At 41.2% G+C, this 17,763-nt stretch overlaps 1 protein-coding gene across 1 annotated transcript in view; it reads right to left on the reverse strand.

The window, feature by feature from the left end:
* igsf21a (immunoglobin superfamily, member 21a) overlaps nucleotides 1-17,763 on the reverse strand; it is a 398,377-nt gene that overhangs the window by 28,739 nt on the left and 351,875 nt on the right. The window contains exon 7 of the mRNA XM_088339077.1: nucleotides 387-472. Coding sequence (XP_088195203.1) covers nucleotides 387-472 — 86 coding nt within the window. The remainder of the gene's footprint in view (nucleotides 1-386; nucleotides 473-17,763) is intronic.

Consider the following 17,763-nt stretch of genomic DNA (forward strand, 5'->3'; position numbering starts at 1 on the left):
CTAGGTGTGAATGAGCGAGTGAGTTGTCTGTCCCCCTGTGCCCTGCGTGTCCCCTGCCCACTGCCCGATGATTGCTGGGATGGGCTCCAGCACCCCCGCGACCCTACTGAGGATACGCGGTGTAGCTAATGATGAGTCCTTAAACATGCCCGATAAAAGTCGCCGGCTCTGGGGTGGCGTAGGAACGCCTCTGGATCCCATCAGATGAGCTGGACAAAGTGGCTGGGGATGGGGAGGTCTGGGCTTTGTTGCTGAGGCAACCTGACCCCAGATAATGGAAGATAATGGATGGATTTAAGGATGGGTAGATGGAAGAGAGCCTTTGCTCCAAAAAAGGTTGAGAAACACTGCTCTATCATACCCACACCTACCCAGGGAGGTCTTACCTGGAATCCTTGCACAGTGATGCGCACCGTGTCCCCGACTTTTGCCCTGCTGGGGGTCATGAAGAGCTTGGGGCCCTTTGGGGCAGCTGTAAAGAGAACCAATGAGAAAAGAGACAAAGGGTCATCACAATGTGTATAGACACCTCCACTGTTACACAATAGGAGAGGGACAAATACAGTTTCCTGCCAATTAAGATCAGCGGGAGGAAGGCAGGGGAACTCGCCGGCCCCTTTATCAGAACAAGGGTGGAGGATTTATTCCCCTAAGAGAGAAAAAGGACTAAATTGGGTGGATACTCATTACTGGAGGAGAATGGGAGCGCGGCGGGTGGAGTGTGGAGGCGGCGAGATAAGGGACAGTCATGGAGCTAATTCCCGTGTCTCTCCATGGTCAGTCGGCCCTCGCCGCTTTTATTCAGACCTGCTAAAACAATTTGATGCTGCGTGGACCGAGGTTTTAACATATCCAGATTATACAGGTCAGGAAGTTTTCCTTATGTGCTGACTTCCACAAAAAAAAACAAACCTTATTAGCAGGGCTGGGTAGGGTTACTTTAACTTACGACACAACTTATGTCATTACTATGTTGTTACAATGTTATTATTATGTATATTTAAATGTAAGGTTAGAATAAGAACAGTCGACTACTAAGATATTAACTCTGATCATCTCAAAGATTTATCATGCTAGTAAGAAATTAAATGATCTAGAAAATCATCGTGACCTATCACTGAGAGCTTTTTTCAGAACCAGTTCCCAGGCTACTCAGGTGGGTAGGGTTACTTTAACTGGATTACTTTCAATGACTTTTGGATGACTCCAATACCAAATATGCTAATAAAAGACAAAATAAACTAAATAGGAATAAAATTATGAAATTTTGTGCAGGATTGGGGAGTAACGGAACACATGGAACGGCAAAAATGATGTTGACAAGCTGTTTGGATTTATTTTCATTTTGTTTCTGTCGCATTTGATGTCCGTTTTGCCGGAGATCAAAGAGATCAAAGCCAGGAGAGAAAGCTTACCGCATGTTGTGAGTCATCATTTTATTCCTATTTAGTGTCTTTTGTCTTTTATTAGCATATATGGTATTGGAGTAATCCAAAAGTCATTGAAAGTAATCCAGTTAAAGTAACCCTACCCAACCCTGCTTATTAGAATAATGTTTGAAAAGCAAAAAAATTGATTTTTTGGGGGAGCACTTCCTATAGCTCAATCTGGAAGATATAAAGGTCTTAGTCATCGGTCCTTGAAGACAGATAGAGAAACTTTGACCCAAACCACAAGATTTTGGACTTTCAGATTATGTTGAAAATATGGGTGTTGGTTTGACTCCTGGTCGGGGGATGACCTCATGTGCGGTCCTACCTCAAGGTTTCTTAATTTTCCTCATGTTGAGGTTTTTGAGTTTTTCCTTACCCTCATGTAGGTTTTAGATCAGGGGATGCTGTCATAATAGTCTGTAGTCTTTGATCTGTGCAGCCCTTTGAGACCATACAAATAAACATGACTTGACTTGACTCCGGCAGTGTTCTGGTTTGCCCGCGTCCCTGCGTCCTTCACGCATGATTTTTGCTGGGGACGCATCGTGTCAAATGAACGTGCATCCCGGGACGCAACTTTTTTGACACGAAATTGTCATTATCATTTTTTAACAAAGATTTACCGCACTCCAAACTTTTCGTGAGGCAGATCCGCCTTTGATGTTTTGGTCTCGCGGTTCGAGTTTTCGTCTGCACGCCGGTCTCCAGTTCGAGTTGGTTAGCGAAAGTCCGTTTCTTTTTAGAGAACTGGCTTTTTCGGCTCAACTCATTCAAGAGAGCCGGCTCTCCAACGGCTCACTTGCTTTGATGCATTATATTACAAATGATGATGTTGTATAAATAATTTAAGAAAAAAAGGAAGTATAAAAGGAGAAAATGAAAAAAGACAGGTTTGTGGTGATCCCTTTTAATCAGTATATAACCAACAATAATTCAATACAGAAAATGAATTGATAATTTGAATAAGAAAATGTATTATTCTACTTAATTCTATTTGCATGTATTTTTTTCCTTCTACAGTGAAGGTCCAAGCTTTTTTCTATAATAAATCTCACTCATGTCGAGCAACTCAGTGTCTCACAACAAAATGTTCAATAGCAATATATATGTTATAAGGAAACACATGAACAATATAACATGTTAAACTACATAAATAAACATGTTTGAAAAAAATTTTTTTTTTGTATTTTGTAAGGGAAAATACGACAGTTTGCAAGGGCATGGAGCACACTAAATTTGGGGACCCATCACTTTTCTCAGGTCTAATGAACACCGCTCCGGGGTCAATTTTATTCGACAAATCAAAAAATATAACTAAAATTGGATTTTATCATCTAAAGAATACAGCCAGAATCTGCCCATTCCTCTCTCATGCAAACATGGAGGTGCTGGGAATTTTATTTCAGCTTGTTTGGATTATTGTAATGCCCTGCTCTTTGGTCTTCCCAAAAATAACATTTCCAGCTTGCAGCTCCAACAGCAATCAACAACACATATGCTTACAGGGCTGGTGGCAGGAAACAGGCTGCAACAGTTTTTAATCTCTGAATTGGCCCCCTGTGTGCTTCCGGATTTGATTTTAAGAGGCTAGTAGAGTTTTTCATGTCTTTATGGTCTTGGGCTATTTTTTCTGTGTGGCTTGCTTTTATTACATCCGACCTCGGGTTCCATTCTTATTTCTATCCTTTATTCATATTGTTTCAGTGTTTCCTAAGCTTATGAATAGGGGTGGTGCACAAGGGTAGAGTGTGGTTCAATGGCTGCGGCAATCTGCTGCCACTCTTATCAGTGTTCATAAGCCTCCCACAGGTCCTTTTCCTCACATGGTTAGTCTGTGCCTTGGCATGATTTCATTTCCATTATTATTACCGTATTTTCCGCACTATAAGGCGCACCTAAAAGTCTTTTTTTTTTTTCAAAAGCTGACCATGCGCCTTATAATACAGTGCGCCTTATATATGGATCGATATTAAGTCGCAAAGCCTTGCAACTAAGGCAAGCAGCCGCCGACTAGATTTTCCCCCGAACGCGAAGTAGTCAGCGGTGTATGCTGGGATTTATATACCGGCGTTTCATTGGCTAACCGATGTGTCAATCATTATTTGAATCGATTGCTATTGGCTAAAGTTATTCAGAGCCTCGAATAGGCTAGAGGGCCAAAACAAACCCTGCAATTGGCCGAAAAAGATGTGTCAATCATCCGTTACATCGATCGCTATTGGCTGAAGTTATTCGGAGCCTCGGATACGCTAGAGGGCCAAAACAAACCCTGCAATTGGCAGAAAAAGATGACTGAATAGCAAGTTTGCTAAAGTACGCCATAAAGAAACATGTTTCATTAGTCTGTATTTGTAAACATTTTACTCTCCTGGATTTACTTCACTCACGGTTGTAAGAAGACCATGGTTGCGTATCATTATTGAACGTGAGAACTTAGGTGAGCTATGCGGCTTTATATTTTCCCGGTATCTTGTTTTAGAACGATCTTGATGTTGCTGTGATGAGTTGAGTGAATTCAACTCAATTCCAAGTGTTTATTGTCATATGCACAGTAAAGTTGCGAGCGAAAAATAAATTAGAAAGTAAGGAATGGTTGGCATTTCTTGAATTCCAAGACTTTAACCTTCCGAATGATATTTGAAATGACGCATTTAAGTGACATCGTACACCGCATCCGCATGTGTCTACGACACGTATTTGCTTCTTTGCAAGCTGTGGGAATGTTAAGGGGGTAATCGGTTGGACTGAATCATCTGACTGTTTTGTCGACGTTCCCATTCTAGCGCCTTATAATCCGGTGCGCCTTATCTATGGAAGATATAGGACCAAAAACTATTTTTTGGGGGTGCGCCCTATAACCCGGTGCGCCCTATAGTGCGGAAAATACCGTCATTTTTTTAAATTTTTTATTTCAACCATTGTGTGTTCATGTTAGAGGCAAGATCATAAGCCCAAGTGCGTACCTGACCTGACATACAGTTGGGAACTAACATGTCAATCATTGTTTCGGGTTTGGGCAGGGCTTCTCTAGTGCTGATTTTATTTTAATTAGGCACTTCATTATCTTGTCATTGTTCTTTTATTTTTATCTTTGGAGATCCGCATGTGCAATGGATTTTGTCCCCCTGGTTGCGCAGACACGCAGAGACTGAGTGGATAATTAAAACAAATAAAAAAAATCTGAGAGAAACCCTAATCCTCCTCACAAGAAAATAAAGGCCTAACAAATAAAAACGGAAAATTCGAGTTTGCTCCAGGCTCGGTCCTTCAAATCTGGGTCAGGCTTCAATACCAGCGGGCCGGAAGAGGATGGATTTTTTTTTAGGCCAGGTCTTACCTCTCCTCTAAGTCTTTCAACTTGTTGGGTGGAGAGAAAGAAGGGGATTTAATCGTCTTTTTGTACACTGAATGTTTTTATACAGTACTCTGAGTGGCAGTTCATTGGCTGAAAAGTACTTTACAAACGAATGAGTCATAAATACATAAAGCGCTCGTCTTGGGATTAAGAGCTCGCAGGTTCGATTCCCGGCTCCTACGACTTAAATGTCTAAGTGTCCTTGGACAAGACACTGAATCCCAAATGCCCCAGATGAGCAGGTAGTTGCCTTGCATTGGTGTGTGAGTGTGTGTGTTAACGGCTAAGTGTGAAGCACATTATAAAGAGCTTTGGGAGGTATTTTCTCTCATGGATCTTTGAGTCAAAAAGGTTCCCAAAGCTTGTTGGAACATGACAAGATTTTACAGGTCAGGAAACCTTTCCTGTTTTGAATAATGTTTCAAACACAAAACTTGCTATTTTTATCCACAGAGACACTCTCGATCAGGCATCAAGCGATCCGATGAAGAAATCTGAGGAAAGTCAACGGCAACCAATGTTCCCTCTAAGCTGCGTGTGTGCGCAATCGCGCACTACCCGGAGCTTTTCCGCGCACAAGGAAATCTAGCCAGTTCACAAAAATCAGGGCTCGAAATTGCTAATTAGGAAGCCAATTAGGTCAAAGTTACAGTGCATGAAAAATACAAGGGTTCCCCTGACGTTGTGTTCTAAATGCGGTATTTTGAAGTCAAGCACGAAGTAGAACGAAGTTGAGTAAAGTCAGTAGAGTTTTTCGAGAACTGGCTTCTTCGGCTCAACTCACTAAAAGGAACCGGCTCTTTCGGGTCCCAAACGGCTCTTCAGGTTGTTTTTGCTTCTTTCATCCCTATATGACCAAATGTTATCTAAGATTATGCACAAAATGACTTAAAGGAAGGGGAAATAGAACAAAAAAGATAAAAAAATACCAAAATCAAAATTCAGAAAAAAGCCAGAAAAAAGAAAAGAAACAAAGGGAAAAAAGTAAGTAGAGAAAACGAAGAAAAAAGTAACAGCTAGGAAAAATAAACACAATGAGATTTTTTTTAAAGGAATTAAAAAAAAAATAGTAAATAAACAGAAAAAGAAGATAAAGTTGTGTTGCATTCAAATCATTTCCAATGATACCAAGTCAATCTTGTTGCCAACATTGTACTTGAATGTGATTAAATACAGTTGTGTATCGTGCAAGCCCCCAAAAATGTTAATATTATGCGACAAAAGGTACCAGGAAAAAAAAGAAATGGATATCTTGTGAAAAAATTGTAAAAGCAAACTACGTTTGTAGACTGTACAACCTTTGCAATCGTACATGAGTCAATTCATTCAAAAGAGAAAAATCATTTTGCATTGCCGGAAACTCAGCAAAATGTAACTTTATGTCAAGTTTTGGACATGTTTGATAATGATTTAGTTGCCACACTTGGGATTGCCGTTGCTCTCTGTTGTTTCAAGCGTTGCTCACCGACTTTGTGTGAACGCTCAGACCCGTAAGGAAAATTGCAGGGAACATTGCCGGTAACGCACACTGAGCAGCGAGGTGCAGTTTCAGACAAATGAACTAATTAATCAGGGATGAAAGTTGAGCTAAGGGTCCAATATCAATTGCAGCACTCGTTCTCCATTCATTTGCCGCTTTTAACTCTTAATATAAATCCTATTACACTCTTATTTTTATTGACGAAGGGAAATTAAGAGACAAATAAATAAAAGCGAATAAATGAAATGACTTGACGGCTATTTATCTGGCTACACAAGCTCATGAATAAACACCTTTTGTAAGACTCGGGGGTGAGAAAAAGAAAATATCGTTTAAACGTTCGAAATTTATGGTTAAGAATGCATCTCAAATGCTAATGAATCTTGGGAAGTAGGAAGGTACAATGTGTTTGAGTATTTTTTTATTTTTTTTATGTCATATGGAAAAAGATTCCTCATGTTTTTGTTTGTTGTGACTGTTCAGCCATTCATGCAAAATCGGGTACCGTATTTTCCGCACAATAAGGCGCACCGGGTTATAGGACGCACCCCCCCCAAAAACAGTTTTTGGTCCTATATTTTCCATACATAAGGCGCACCGGATTATAAGGCGCTACAATGGGAACGTCGACAAAACAGTCAGATGATTCAGTCAAACTTAAAGCAAATACGTGTCTCAGACATGTACAGAAACAGTGTCTGTACAATGTCACCAATCACTCAAATACATCGTTCCAAATATCATTCGGAAGGTTAAAGTCTTGGGATTCAAGAAATGCCAAACATTTCTTAAATTCCGTTTTATTTTTTGCTGGCAACTGTGTGGACAGCAAAGTAAGAATTTGATTGTGCATATGACAATAAACACTTTGAATTGAATTGAGTTTAAAAATAGACTCATCACAGAAACATCAAGATCGTTCTAAAACAAGATACCGTGAAAATATAAAGCCGCATAGCTCACCCAAGTTCTCACGTTCAATAATGATACGTAACCATGGTCTTCTTACAACTGTGAGTGTAGTAAATCCAGGAGAGTCAAATATTTACAAATACAGAAAAGTAAAACATGTTTTCTCTATGCCGTAGTGCAACCCAACGTGTGATTCACATTCATCTTTTTCAGCCAATTGCAGGCTTTGTTTCGCCCCTTTAGCCTATGCGAGCCTGTAAATGATAAAAAGGATCCGCCCCTTGACCTCCGAATAACTTTAGCCAATAGCGATCGATTTAAATGATGATTGACACATTGGTTAGCCAATTAAACGCCGGTATATAAATCCCAGCATACACCGCGGACGACTTCGCCTTCGAGGGAAAATCTAGACGGCGGCTACTTGCCTTAGATGCGAGACTTTGCGACTTAATATTGATCCATATATAAGGCGCACTGTATTATAAGGCGCATGGTCAGCTTTTGAAAAAAATAAAGGCTTTTAGGTGTGCCTTATAGTGTGGAAAATACGGTAATGTTGCATTGTTTTCCTATTCTGTTGGGTATTGTCTATGACACAGGTGTCAAACAGGTGGCCCGCTGGCCGGATCAGGCCCGCGAGACAACACTCAGAGAAGCGCAAGAGAAAAATAAGCTGCAGGATGAAATATCATTCCTGCGGGGATGAATAAAGTATCTATCTATCTATCTATCTATCTATCTATCTATCTATCTATCTATCTATCTATCTATCTATCTATCTATCTATCTATCTATCTATCTAAACTCGCATTTCATCTCTTTAACGTCGTCTTATTTAACTTATTAGTGTATTTTTTTCCATTTACCGTAAATTCCGGATTATAAGCCACTACTTTTTTCCCTAACTTTCAACCCTGCGGCTTATTCAGTGATGCGGCCAATTTATGTAAATTTTCTAACGGCCGCTAGCGGCGCTCGAGTGTTGCTACCATTGACTGCCCTGTCAAAGCTATATTATCATTATTAAAACTTTGAAAACTATCTCGGTGTACCATCTTTCTTTGTAAACATGTGTAACCCAAGTATAATATGCATTTGCAACTGTATATTTTTGTAATGTATTTATTTGTAATTATTTTAGACACTTATTCTGATATGTTTTGGATGGGTGAACAAAAATGAGGGGCGGAACAAACGCGGGGTGCCGAGTTTAAGTGGGGACCGCTAAAGGTGAGGGACAGACAAGGAAACAAGAGAGGGTAAAAAGTTGGTTAAAGAAAAAGGAGTCGTGTGAGTAAATGTGTTCATTTGATATATTTTTCCCACCCTTACCTTTGGAAATATAGACTTTTTTCCTTGGATTATTTTCAACGGGACCCGGACTCTGCCGGTCTGCATCACACCTTAAGTACCGGTATCATTTTCTGTTCATTTGCCGGCTGTGATTTTGGACTGTGGACTTTAATGAACCGCGGGACTTGAAGTCGGGTTTGGGTTAATTTTGTGTTTGTGTTACATGTTTAAATGTGGGCGCATGCGGCTTATATACAGGTGCGGCTTGTGTATGTACAAAATCGGTTTTCCTCTTAAAATGTGGTGGGTGCGGCTTATAATCTGGTGCGCTCTATAGTCCGGAATTTACGGTAATTACTATTTGTTTTTGTGATCAGGAAGATTCTTTTTACAGCTGTTTAGGGGTAACTTGGACGATTGTGAGAGTTTGGGAACAGGTTCGTTTTGAGTGATGTCATTTCAGTGTAGCTCATAATTTTCTCTCAGGTTTCTCTCTAATCCTTTTTCTAGCCTTCACAGCAATTCTCGTTTGCTCGAAATACATTATTGCGGCTGTGCATCAGGTGTACTTTGGCACCAACAGGTGTGTACAGCTGTACATCAGGCAGCCCAGCTTACACATTTACCGGATGAGTGGTTCAGGGAAAAAAAACGATGCAGAGAGGCCTGCAAACTTTTAAAAATGCCCCGCTGACCTCCGCATCAGGCAACGTCTCCATCCAGGTGAATCCAGCCATATAATTCCTTTCAAGGATTTGAGCGGGAACACTAAAGCCACCAGAAAAGATGAATTGATGAGTGGCCAACACTAACAAAAATAAGCACACACCCAAACACACATCCTCTATTCACATGCCAATGCCATCTGGAACTGAGCATCTGCTCTTTGATTATCCCTGCCTGGCAATACAACGTGAGGTAGGAGTTGAGACATGGTGCATGAAAAAAGACCTGCACTGTGTATCGGGGTTCTAATCCTTGATGGCCAAAACGCTGTGCAAAACAAAGAGCAGCTTTTTAGTATTTTATCAAGGCACACCTGAACTCTCATGGATGAAATCCAGGAGCGAACGTGACAATCCGACAAAGGTGGATAGTTCCTTTGGCACACCTCCATGCCCAGATGCCATGTCATGCTTGAGTATCGTTTCTATGGCAAATGGGTTGCCCTTCATCAGTATCCATAAGTGTATTACAGTGAGACCTCGGTTACATTTTTTAAAATTTTTTTTTTTTTTTTTATTATCAATTTTTAGACCCGGTAAATGGGGACCAAAACTACCCGCAAAAAGTGAAAATCTGCAAAGTAGCGACGCCCCTTCAAAAAAAATCCATCGGATCTCTCTCAGATTCCCCTTCACTATTTCAAGTCAGTTACAAGTCAGGCGAGTGAGCCATCACGTCCCTCTCTCTCTCCCCCCTAACGTGAAAACCACGCAGGGAGAAAGGGGTTTAAACCTGCCCAAGGGAGCGAGCCACGTGGTGTTCCACCCCACCTAAGGTCACAACCAAGAGGAATATACTGCTGTCTTGGTGCTCAGGTTACATTTAATTCAATTTTTTTTTTTCTTTAAATATTTATTTTTAGATCTGGTTAATGGGGAGCAAAACCACCCGCAAAAAGTGAAAATCTGCGAAGTAGCGACGCCCCTTCAAAAAAAGCGCGAAGTAGCGAGGTCCCACTGTATAACATCAGTTGATTGTCTCATCTGACGAGACAAAATCGCTAAAAGTTTTATCACTAATAACAATTTGCTCTTACGACCAAGAGTCAAACGACTGTACGTGGAATAAGCACTTTTCATGGGTAGGATGTCATTATTCAGCACCATACCATTCGCTAGAGGGCGCCAAAAAACAATGGGGATGGTTAATCCCCACACCTGCCTCCAATCCTCCACACCTCACTCTCATGGACCGAGTATAAAATAACTGCACAGACAGCTTCCTTCAAAATGCTAGGCACTGGCCAAGGCTAGCCGTCATCCATCGATCCCTGATCTCATGCTTATCCAGTCAGGTCGCAGGGGCAGTAGACTCAGAGGGAAAGCCAGGACTCCCCTATGAACAGCAACTTTGCCCATCTCGTTAAAGGGGATCCAGAGGTGTTCCCAGGACAGTCTTAGAGACTTAGTCTCTCTTTCGTGCTCTGGGATGTCCCGGGGACCCCCAGTCTGTGACACAACCTCCAAGGGAGGCATCCAGGAGGCATCCTTACCAGAAGCCCAAGCAACGTCAGCTGGCTCCTCTCAATTCAGAGGACTAGCAGCACTCCACTGTGTTCCTCCCAGTTTTTCACCCCTATCTAGCTCAGCCACCTTGCGGAGGTATACACATTTCAGCTGCTTATACCCGGGATCTCGGTCTTTTGGACAGGATCCACAGTTTGTGACCATAGGTGAGGGCAGGAACGTAGAAAGACCGGTAAATCGAGAGCTTTGCCTTGTGGCTCAGCTCCTTGTCCACCAAGAGGGACCGGCACAGGGTCCACATGATGGCAGACACTGCACCAATCCATCTGTCTATCCTTCGTTCCATCCTACCCCGTACTCGGAGCGTGATCTAATCTCGCCCACAGATAGCATGCCACCTTTTTCCAGATAAGAACCATGGCCAAGACTTGGAGATGCTGATTTTGAGGACCTTGGCCAGCCACCGACACCAGCACAAAAATTATAAAGCGTAAAAATAAGCGGCATCATATTGTAAGGTTTGTTTTCTGGAATTTACCCAATTTCCCATACTAGGTCCCTTCTAAAGTATCGTAAATTCCGGACTACAAGCCGCTACTTTTTTCCCAAACGTTCAACCCCGCGGCTTATTCAGTGATGCGCCAATTGATGTCATTTTTCTAACAGCCGCCAGCGGCGTTTGAATTCAAGGCACATGACGCAGCTTAGAAGCTAAACGCAATCGAGCAGTCCGACAAAAAAGGAAACAGAGCTACTGCACGCAAACTTTACCTTGCGAGCGTGTTGCTAGCGTGTTTTTGAACAAGGGAGCTTGGAACGTCGTCTATATGACAAAGTTTCTTACCCATACTGGGGAAGACGACTTTGATGACGTCAATTATATGGAGGTAGATGAGGACGGTTTAGCGTGGTTTCTGCAAGAATGAATTGTGATTTAACAGATCGGTTCCCTATGCTGCGAGCGTGTTGCTAGTAGCGTTTTGCTACCCTTCACAGGCACGGTTTGGGATGAAAGTTATAATATTATTATTAAAGCTTTGAAAACTCTCTCGGTGTACCGTCTTTCTTTGTAAATATGTGTAACCATGTATGATATGTATTTGCAACTGTATATTTTTGTAATGAATCATTTGTATTTATTTTGGACACTTATTCTGATAAGTCTTGCACTGACCAAATAAAAAGATTCAGATTCAGATTCAGATTCAGATTCAGATCTACTTTATTGTCATTCTAGTACACGTGTATACAGAACTGGATTGCTTTTAACGGGACCCGGATTCTGCAGGTCTGCATCAAATCTTAACTACCGGTATCATTTTCCATTCATTTTGCCGGCTGTGGTTTTTGAACTGCCTACTTTATGTTCAGTTAAAATCGCGGGACTCAAAGTAGGGTTTGGATTAATTTTGTGTTTGTGTTACATGTTTAAATGTGGGCGCATGCGGCTTATATACAGGTGCGGCCTGTGTAAGTACAAAAGCGGTTATCCTCTTAAAATGTGGTGGGTGCGGCTTATAATCAGGTGCGCTCTATAGTGCGGAATTTACGGTAAATAAAAACAACTGATGCTTACGGCCTTGACTAGTAAAAATTTGATCTTTTGCTGTTAACGTGTTTTGTTTTCTCCCCTGCTTGAGCATTCAAAACGCTCTTTTATCCACCGGCTCATCTTTCATTCCTTTTTATTCTTAAAAAGAATATCAAAGGCCTGATGAGGAACACGATGGTGCTAAACGAACTGCTTCAAACAACTTGTCAAAATAAAAGCAGCATTGACATTTAGCGAGAGTTTTTCTCCTTCTTGTTGTCCCCTTGTGGGTGTCACGGGTTTAATCATCTATGTTAGAGGGAGCGAGCTGTTAAAATATTTACTCCGCCACGCTTCAATCTGATGAAGACAGCGCGCGTCGTCGCGCTCTGACTGACACTGCTGAGTCAGTTTTTGCATGTGATGAAATACATTCTCCTCTCTGGGAGAACAGGACGGTGACAGCTACTGCTCTCCGCCAGGAATTATTACGCGATGTGTGATTCCCACTGGATAGGCGAGACCTGGCAGCCATGTCGGAGCTGGGAAAAAAAATGAATCTCTCTCGCTGACACGAATGAAAGCCAATAAAATAATCCTACTTCATTGTAAATGCAATTTGATCATTCATCAAAAAGAGACAAGCTGCCACACACGATTTTATCAAAGCGGATCATCCAAAATCAGATCAGTTATTTCATTTAGATAGTGCTACATACAATACACACTGTAATAAAAATAGGGTAAAATGCAATGTGGGGGTGTGGTTTAATGTGGGCTTTTACTCCCCCGGGTGGAGTTCAAGAGCCTCATGGCATGAGGAAGAAATGATCTCCTCAGTCCTTGGGTAAAACTAGGGTAAATGGATTGAACACATATCATATATCAGTGTTCAGAAACCACTGGTACCGGGACGCACAGTAAGAGAAAAATCTTGCCTTATTCTTTGCTTTCACCAAGTTTATTCATGTACACACCCCTCAAAAACCTCAAAGTTTGAGTGTACGTTATACGCAGTTTTTGAGTAATGATCGGTCGAAGAATACCGCCGACCAAATTTCTTAGTGTTGTAGGTGACGGGAGTCAAACCCGGATTGCGTCAGTGAGAATCCAAACCACTAGCCCACGAGGAATGTAGATGGCGTAGGAAAAGTCATGAAATTGTATCTCATCATCACACGATTTCAACATTGTTATAGAGCATTATAACGGAAGAGCAGCTTCAGCGACAGACTGATGTCACAGTCTTGTTCCACAGACAGACTGAGGAGATCATTTCTTCCTCATGCCATGAGGCTCTTTAACTCCACCCGGGGTAGTAAACGCTCACATTAAACCGCACCCCCACATTGCATTTTACCCTATTTTTATTACAGTGTGTATTTTATGTAGCACTATCTAAATATTCTATATCAACATGTTACATTGGGTATTTATGTATTATATTCCTTTTACTTTATTGTTGTTTTATTTTCAACACAAGGATACTGCTGGAAGTGTGAATTTCCCTACGGGGATGACTAAAGTATCTATCTATCTATCTATCTATCTATCTATCTATCTATCTATCTATCTATCTATCTATCTATCTATCTATCTATCTATCTATCTATCTATCATGGGAAATAGTCCAGCCAAAACAACGCTGTACACCCTGGTAACGTGAGTAAAAATAGACTGATGATGAGGAAAAAAAAATAATGTCTTTACCTACATCAACTAGATCTATTTGAGGTTAAATGATGGTGGATTTATCATAATTATCGTTATTGTTTCTAATGTTATTGGTATTGGCACGGGCCGCAAGAATATTGTTAGGACATCAAGTTGTTCCTGGTACAGAAAAGGTTGCCATACAGAAGAGATTATCAGGCTTATGTAATAGCATGTGATCATTTGCCACAGGGCAGCACGGTGGCGCAGTGGTTAGCGCATGTGCGGCAGAGTTCTGAGGTCATGAGATCAAACTTCCTGTGTGGAGTTTGCATGTTCCCCCTGCGCTTGTGTGGGTTTCCTCCGGGCACTCCGGTTTCCTCCCACATTCCAAAAACATGCATGTCAGGTTCATTGGCCGGTCCAAATTGTCCCTAGGTGTGAATGAGCGAGCGCATTGTCTGTCCCTGTGTCCCCTGCAACTGGCTGTCAACCAGTTCAGAGTGTCCCCTGCCCACTGCTCGAGGATGGCTGGGATAGGCTCCAGCACCCCCGCGACCCTACTGAGGATAACCAGTGCAGATAATGGATGAATTTTCCACAGAGGTTGCTGTACTATATAATGGAGCCAAAACATGAGCATTGGAAAATGTCAAGCAACAGATGCCTCAAAGTATACCTTTTCAAAAACTTCATAGGAGTTTTTTCAAGTTCTATTTGGCGTGAACAAAAACAATTCAGTGAGAAACAAAACAAGAACACAAGCATTCATTTCGGCGGAAGACCTAACTGGATTTACCCAGTTTGATAAAAAAGTGGTTATCTGGAAATGGTGATAGCTGTTGCTAACTCAAGCTGCCAATAAAAGCTCGAGAGACCAATCCAAAAATATTCAAACCTCAGGACACTGAATAATGGACCCAACAACGTTTCACTTGTATGACTTGTTGTTGAGAGTGAGTACCACTGAAAGTTTCTTCAAGCTATATTTAACTGGAGCAGCTAAAAATAATAACAGCAGCTAGCACATGACAATAAGAAAGATAGAAGGTGCATAAATCACATAACTTAGAGATCCTCTAGCTTTTTAAAACCAGTGCTAAACGGGACAGGCTAACGTTGCAGAATATTTTTTTCAGCCATTTGTAGTAAGGTGTCGTGTCCAGCATGGTTGCCGTGGCGACCGGCTGGCCCCGCCCCCTGGGCACCGGCTGTAGTAAATCAGCTAATTTGCGTGTGTGCTACTTAAGGGTGGGTTGTGGGTATTGCGGGTGCTGGTTCATTACATTTTCTGTTCTGTTTTGCTCTGTCCTGTTTTGTTTGAGTCAGAAGAAATGTGTTTGCACGTTTTGAGTTAAAACCTGTTTTGTGAGTATTCCCTGGTCTTAGTTCCTGTTTGTCTGTAAGCCTTGTTTTGTTTTGTCCCATGAGTGTTGGACGTTATTTTGCTAAATAAAAGTACGGATCGTTAACGCAATTGAGTTCTCCCCTCCTGCCTCCTGCCTCCGTTCTGGTCCGGTCCACGTGACATAAGGATATGGAGGATACATTTTTTGACCACCTGAAGAAGTGTCTCAACCAATGTACCATACTTAAAATATAAATTAGTATTTAGAAAACCAGGAAGTACGACCATATTAGTCCTGTGCTCAGGTCTCTGCACTGGCTTCCTGTCACTCAGAGAATAGACTTTAAAACAGTTCTGCTGGTGTATAAGTCTCTTCATGGTCTAGCAAAGTACATCTGTGATACGTTGGTCCCATATGAACCATCTCGGGCCCTGAGAACCTCAGGGACGGGCCTTCTGCTGGTGCCCAGAGCCAGGACTAAACAGGGTGAAGCTGTGTTTCAGTTCCATGCAGCTAAACTCTGGAATGGTCTTCCTGATGACCTCAGACAGGCGTCTACTCCGACAATGTTTAAGTCCTAGCTGAAAACGGCTCTGTTCAACTGTGTATACAACTGAAAGGGTTCTATCTGCACTCTTCACTTTTACTTTTTTTTAATTCATTGATTTTATTAGGTTTTATCTGTGGTTTTAATGCATTTTAAAATAAAAAAATAAAAATTTCAATGTCTTTTGTTGTGTGTTTTTAACCTGTCTGCCATTTCTGTAAAGCACTTAGAATTGCCTTGTGTATGAATTGTGCTATACAAATAAACTTGCCTTGCCTTGCCTTGCCTTGCCTAGATTTTTTTTTTTTTTCTTATTACCGTATTTTCCGCACTATAAGGCGCACCTAAAAGCCTTTATTTTTTTCAAAAGCTGACCATGCGCCTTATAATACAGTGCGCCTTATTTGTGGAACACAATTAATTTGCAAAGTCTTGCAACTAACTTGCAGCCGCCGACTAGATTTTCCCCCGAACGCCAAGTAGTCCGCGGTGTATGCTGGGATTTATTTACCGGCGTTTCATTGGCTAACCAATGTGTCAATCATCATTTGAATGGATCACTTTTTGCTAAAGTTATTCGGAGGTCAAGGGGAGGATCCTTTTTATCATTTACAGGCTCGCATTGGCTTGAACGGCAAAACAAAGCCTGCAATTGGCCGAAAAAGACGTGTCAATCATCAGTTGAATCGATCACTATTGGCTAAAGTTATTCGGAGGTCAAGGGGCGGATCCTTTTTATCATTTACAGGCTGGCATTGGCTTGGACGGCAAAACAAAGCCGAAAAAGATGAATGCATATAGCACTCGGCTGACGGCATACAGAAAGCATTTTTTTACTATTTAGTATTTGTAAATATTTTATTTTCCTGGATTTACTAAACTCACGGATATAAGAGGACCACGGCTGCACATTATTATGAACACAACGACTTCGGTGAGCTACTCTGGCTATATATTTTCCCTGTATCTTGTTTCAGACTGAACTCGATGTTTCTGTGATAAGCGGTGCAGATAATGGATGTAATGGAGTGTCTATTTTTAAATTAAACTCAATTCCACGTGTTTATTGTCATATATACAGTACAGTTGCAAGCGAAAAAGAAAATAGAAACTGAGGAATGGTTGGCATTTCTTGAATCCCAAGACTTTAACCCTCCGAATGATGGAACGATGCATTTGAGTGACATCGTACGGACACCGCATCCGCACGTGTTCTCGACACGTATTTGCGTCTTTGCAAGCTTTGGGAATGTTAAGGGGGTAATAAGTTGGACTGAACTATCTGACTGTTTTGTCGACGTTCCCATTGTAGCGCCTTATAATCCGGTGCGCCTTATGTATGTAGAAAATAGGACCAAAAACTCTTTTTTCGGGGTGCGCCTTATAGTGCGGAAAATACGGTACCTTAATTAAAGGTTTGGGTGGCTATATGATACTCAATGGGGTTTCACATTTATATGAATGAAAACTATCTTTTAAGAACAGACCTGTGGGCAACTCATGTTGCTTTTGTAATTAACTCGTAACCAACAACGCTTTAAAATTATAACCTACCTGCATTATACACATAAAATAAATCAGATGCAATTAATTACAAGGAGCTTGTTTTTTTTGTTTTTTTTCACTAGACTCTTTTATCAGACAATCATACAGTGCCTTGCAACGACAACCACTCAGTAAGGAAAGAAAAGTTATAACCAAAGCCTTGTGACAAGGATGTAAAAAAAGCAGCATTCTTATTTTGTAACTTCGACAACAAGAGTATTTGTGCAATTGTAAAGCATGTTTGAAGATTAGTAAAAACAAATACAGTGGAACCTCGGTTCCCGATCATAATCCGTTCCAGAACCCTGTTCGAAAAACGATTTGTTCGATCACCGAAATCATTTTTCCCATTAAAAATAATGTAAATCGCTTTAATCCGTTCCAACACCCTGAATGTTTACCTTGAATCTTTAACGTAAACTTAAAGCTAACCCAGGATAATCGTACGTTCCGTACGAAAGATTACGCTA

Source organism: Urocampus carinirostris, chromosome 6 (assembly GCF_059441175.1).
Source record: "Urocampus carinirostris isolate Australia breed hairy pipefish chromosome 6, RoL_Ucar_1.0, whole genome shotgun sequence".
Classification (NCBI taxonomy): domain Eukaryota; kingdom Metazoa; phylum Chordata; class Actinopteri; order Syngnathiformes; family Syngnathidae; genus Urocampus; species Urocampus carinirostris.